The sequence below is a fragment of the Lutra lutra genome, chromosome 8 (assembly GCF_902655055.1).
Source record: "Lutra lutra chromosome 8, mLutLut1.2, whole genome shotgun sequence".
In the NCBI taxonomy this organism is placed as follows: Eukaryota; Metazoa; Chordata; class Mammalia; order Carnivora; family Mustelidae; genus Lutra; species Lutra lutra.
Window position 1 is genome coordinate 143988673 of NC_062285.1, and position 5064 is coordinate 143993736.

Sequence of the window (5064 nt, forward strand, 5' to 3'; positions counted from 1 at the left end):
TAGCCCTTCCTTCCTTGCCGGCGCTGCATGGATTGGGCCAAAGGGGCGGGCTCCTGCCTCCTACCTCAGATCTAACCCTGTGGGGGCCCTGCCCCACAGGCCCATGCTGCAGGATGGTGGATAGAGCTCCTGTGAGGCAAGAGCCCATGAGCTGGACCAGGAGAGGGTCCACTTTCTGATCTGAGACAGTAATAGGGGCAGTGAATGGCAGCGAAGGCAGAGGGGCTTGGGGGAGGCTGGGTGTGCTGGGGGAGCCAGCAGGGCAGGCCCCGGAGGCAGGGGAGTGTGCGTGTCTGGGGGGCACTCCTGAAGGCTGTGGCTGCCACGGTTAGACCCCAGCCTAGCCCACAGGCGCCACAAAGGCCTCACACAGCACCCACAATGCCAGCACCTTGGCCTCTCGGCTTCCCCAACCCTCAACCCTCTCTGAGATGGGGAAAGGAGCCAGCGGGTGTGGAAGCCTCTTCTGTGGCTGCTGCAGCTGGCAGAGAGCTGCTCACACTGAGTCCCGGACAGTTCAGGCTGGTGACCTTGGGTCGAGGTCAGCAACTCGTAAGGGCTGACCACTTCATACAGGTGATTCTGTATGAGCCTGAAGGCTCAAGTGGGCCTCGGTTGTCTCGGGCCTTGACTGCCATGATCGAGGTGGAGTCCCTAGGAAAGGCGGGGAGCCGCAGGGCCTGGAGGACAGCCAGGTGGGTGGAGAGCGGGGACCTGTGTTCCAGGTATGGGGACAGCAGAGCAAAGGTTCCAGGGAGGGGAGGCGTGGCCAGGTAGGGACCTCGGGCTGCGGGCTTGAGGTCAAGCCCCGGTAAGAACGTTGGCCCCGGGGCGAGCAGGGGGCGCCCGGGGCTGGGTCAGCACTTAGCCCACGTAAGGGGCTGCGAGTTCCAGAGCGCGGACGCTGAGCAGGGTCCTCGCGGGGGAGGCACGGCGTCCCCCTGCGCTGGGCCGGCTGCGTGCGAGGGGGCACGGACCTCCGGAGAGCCACTCGCACGGCCCGAGGCACACGGGGGTCGTCTCCTGGACTCCCGCCCCGGCTCGGGACCCCGCGCTCACGACAGTTCTCGCCGTGCAGCCGCCCGCTCCGAGCGCGGGGGAGGCGGGCTCGCGTTCCGCCGCTGACCTTCCCCGGCACGGCCTCGGGCGGGACTGGTGAGTCCCCGCCCCGCCCGCGCGCCGCCATTGGCTGAGGCCTCGGAAGCCCTTGGAAACCCCGACTACCATTGGCTCCCGCGGCCCCGCCCCACACGCCTCGGCCACCGCCCGCGCAGGAGCTGCGCGTGCGCGGTGTGCGTGCGTGCGTGTGTGCGCGCGTGTCTCTGTGTGCGTGTCCGCGCGCGCGCGCGCGCGGGGGCGGGCTGACGTGTACGGCCACGCCACGCTGTGCGCCTCCGCGGCTCCACTACAGCGAAGCTAGTTCCGGGCGGATCGCCGCGCTCCCCTGGCACACCGGCCCTCGCCAACCCCGGGGGGCGGGGCCCAGCTCCGCCAGACCGTCGCCTCGGCCGCCCGCGCGGTTTCCCGGGGGCGACCCCGCGGCGCCGACCGCGGCCGAAGGGGGCGGGGTTCCGCTCGCCCCGCCCCCGCGGAGGGATACGGTCGCCGCGGACCAAAAGCCCGGGGCGAGGCGGCCGGGGCGTGTGAGCGGCTCTCTGCGCGCGTGCACGCGGTCCACGCGCGGCTCGGCCCGGGCCCCCTGCGCCGCGCGGACTGCCTCGCCCGAGCGGGTCTCGGCGCTCCCGCTTCGCGCCGCGGCCGCGTCCGTCTGAGGCTCGGGGCCCCGCGCGGCGCCGGGAGGCCGCCCTCTCGCGTCTGCGGCCGCGCGGGGAGCCGGGCCGGGTGAGCGGCGGCGGAGAGCCCGGGTGCCACGGGCCCGCGCGCCGCTGCCGCCCGCGATGCTGCTCTCCAAGTTCGGCTCCCTGGCGCACCTGTGCGGGCCGGGCGGCGTGGACCACCTCCCGGTGAAGATTCTGCAGCCAGGTACGCGCGGGGCCAGGCCGGGGCGGGGTCGGGGTCGGGGCGGGAGCCGGGGCGCGGGGCCGGGGCCGGGGCGCGCCGGGCCGCACCAATCCCGCCCGCGCGCGGTCCCCACAGTCAAGGCGGACAAGGAGAGCTTCGAGAAGCTGTACCAGGTGGGCGCCGTGCTGGGCAGCGGCGGCTTCGGCACCGTCTACGCGGGCAGTCGCCTCGCCGACGGGCTCCCGGTGAGTCGGGCCGCCGGGCGGACCCCCGGTTTCTCGCCCGCCGCGCGTGCCGCCGCGTCCCCGCCGGGCCTGACCATCCGTGTCGCCCCCCCCCCCAGGTGGCCGTGAAGCACGTGGTGAAGGAGCGGGTGACCGAGTGGGGCAGCATCGTGAGTGCGGGCGCCGTGGGGCGGACGCCAGGGTCGGCGGGGGCGGGCCGCCGCGGCGCGGGGCGCGCTGACCCGCCGCCGTGTCCCCCCAGGGCGGCGCGGCCGTGCCCCTCGAGGTGGTGCTGCTGCGCAAGGTGGGCGCGGCGGGCGGCGCGCGCGGCGTCATCCGCCTGCTGGACTGGTTCGAGCGGCCCGACGGCTTCCTCCTGGTGCTCGAGCGGCCCGAGCCGGCGCAGGACCTCTTCGACTTCATCACGGAGCGCGGCGCCCTGGACGAGCCGCTGGCGCGCCGCTTCTTCGCGCAGGTGCTGGCCGCCGTGCGCCACTGCCACAGCTGCGGGGTCGTGCACCGCGACATCAAGGACGAGAACCTGCTGGTGGACCTGCGCTCGGGCGAGCTGAAGCTCATCGACTTCGGCTCGGGCGCGCTGCTCAAGGACACGGTGTACACCGACTTCGACGGTGAGCGCGCCGCCGGCCGCCGGGGACGCCCGCGGGGGCCGCTGACTGTTGGAGGCCGCGCGCGTGGGGAGCGGGTTCGCGGTAGGGGGGGGCGGGCTCGAGACCGCCTCTGCCTGCGGGGCTGGGGCGCGGGGGGCCGCGGGCGGGGGCGCGCCGGGAGTGCCCGGGCCTCCCCGTGCGTGGGGCGGACGCTGCGTGCGTGCCGAGCGGGGGCGGCGCCGCAGAGATCCCCGCATTGCGGAGCGCGGGGAAGCCGGGGCTGCCCGCGCCTGCGTCCCCCCGCGCCCCGCCCGCGCTGTCCTCGGCTCACATCTGTTTGTTGTGAAACCCGAGCCCTGGCTCATGTGACCCGCCCCTCCCCCGGCCGGGCGGGCCAGCTGGGGAGGCCGCGCCCGCCGGGCTTTTCCAGGGTGATGACGGCCAGGATTTCTGGAGGCCGCTGCCGCCTCGGGGCCGGCCTTCCCGGGGGCCTGGGGGGTGGGGCGCGGGGGCTCGGCGCTGGTCCCTGGGCGAACGCCCTGACGGCCCCGCGCCCCCGCCCCAGGCACCCGGGTGTACAGCCCCCCGGAGTGGATCCGCTACCACCGCTACCACGGGCGCTCGGCCACGGTGTGGTCTCTGGGCGTGCTGCTCTACGACATGGTGTGCGGCGACATCCCTTTCGAGCAGGATGAGGAGATCCTCCGCGGCCGCCTCTTCTTCCGGAGGAGGGTCTCCCCAGGTGCGTGGCGGGTGCGGGGCTGGCGCTGGGAGCCCGAGGAGCCCGCCCCTTCCTGACCCTGCGCCCCCCCTCCCCGCAGAGTGCCAGCAGCTCATTCAGTGGTGTCTGTCCCTGCGCCCCTCGGAGCGGCCCTCGCTGGACCAGATCTCCGCGCACCCCTGGATGCTCGGGGCTGAGGGGGGCCCCGCCGAGAGCTGTGACCTGCGGCTCTGCGCGCTGGATGTGGACGACGGGGCCAGCACCACGTCCAGCAGTGAGAGCTTGTGAGGAGGAGCCCGGGCCTGGCCGGTGGGAGCCGGAGGGACCAGCCCCGCCCGAGCCGGCTGCTGCTTGCGGAAGCAGTGACCTCTGGCGCCGGGCTCTCTGCTTTGCTTTGAGTGCCTTTCCGAACGCTGCTTTCACGGGACTTGGTCCTCTCAAGCTCTGTCTGTCCAAAGACGCCCCGGTCGACGTGAGGTCCGGCCTGGGCCGGGCAGGGGCGGGACCCTGAGACTGTTCCTCTCCTGCGCTGCTCTGGGCAGCTGCCGTGCTGGCCCTCCGCGCCTCCCCCGTCGGACCGTGTGGGACCAGGAGCACGTCCCGTGGCCTCATCTCACCAGGGACGCGGGGTCCCTTGTGCCCACTTCCCGCGCCGCTTGCCTCCGGTGTTCCTCTGGGCACGTCTGTGCACAAACAATGCAACGGCGGGGCCTCTGCTGTGTGCGCGGGCCCGCCCGAGGGTGTGTGCGCCTGCTCTCGTCTGCTTCTGGTCTGACCCCGAGGAGGGCTATTTATTGTCTAATTTATTTGTGGAGGTTCTCTCCTGCCAGCGCCCCCGGCACCTCTGGGCCCGGAGGTGGGGGCGTGGCTGTGTGTGGACCCCAGGTCCTGATCCTACCTGTGTCTGTCGAAGATGGACTTGTACAGCGGCTAATTTAAGGGGTGAGGGGGACCCCGCCGCCTGTGGCTCTGCGCCTCGGGGGTGGGGGGAGTGGGGTAGGGGTGGGTTTTAAATTATTGACCTTGTACAGTCTGCTTGTTGGCTCTGGAGGTGGGGGTGGGGGGACAGAGTCTCAGGCCGTTAATTTATTGTAGCAGCTGTGTTTCTGGGTCCCGGTGTGCGTAGGCATTGAGGATGGGGTATCTTTCAGTTCACAAGTGAGATGTCCGGAGATCATATTTTTTATACAGTATTTCAATTAAATTGTTTTGTATATAATTGTGTTCATTGGGCAGGATGGTTGGGTGAAAGGTCTGGGGAAGGGTCCTTCTTGTCACCCCATGGTCCCCATCCCCCACTGCCCGAGGGCTGTTGCCACCCCTAGTCTGGGGAGTGCTTGTGGGTGGTCCCGGGGGCACCTTCTTGCTTGTTATTAGAGATGCCCAGAGGTGGGAAGAGAAGGTGGCCTTTGCTCAGGCCACTCAGGGAGCGGGATCTGCGCTGTTGGGCAGACGGTTGGAAGGGGTTTTGGAGGACGAGTAGAAGTTTGCCAGGTGGAGGGGTGAGAAGGCGTTCCTTGCACACAACAGGAGTGAGTGGAGCCAG

The 5064-nt window shown here is 71.1% G+C and overlaps 1 protein-coding gene across 2 annotated transcripts; it reads left to right on the forward strand.

Annotated features, from left to right (window-relative positions):
• The first annotated feature begins 580 nt into the window (after positions 1-580).
• PIM3 (Pim-3 proto-oncogene, serine/threonine kinase) lies at positions 581-4737 on the forward strand. 2 transcript variants are annotated; one of them, XR_007129573.1, is made up of 7 exons: positions 581-1983; positions 2098-2207; positions 2306-2356; positions 2449-2818; positions 3363-3539; positions 3619-3897; positions 3961-4737. XR_007129573.1 is itself a non-coding variant. In XM_047742621.1 (6 exons), the coding sequence occupies exons 1-6, from the start codon at positions 1899-1901 to the stop codon at positions 3804-3806; spliced, it is 981 nt and encodes a 326-aa protein (XP_047598577.1). In that variant the 5' UTR covers positions 581-1898; the 3' UTR covers positions 3807-4737. The 2 variants fall into 2 exon arrangements, 1 of the variants encoding a protein (XP_047598577.1); XM_047742621.1 differs by having other exon boundaries at positions 3619-4737.
• The last annotated feature ends 327 nt before the right edge of the window (positions 4738-5064 follow it).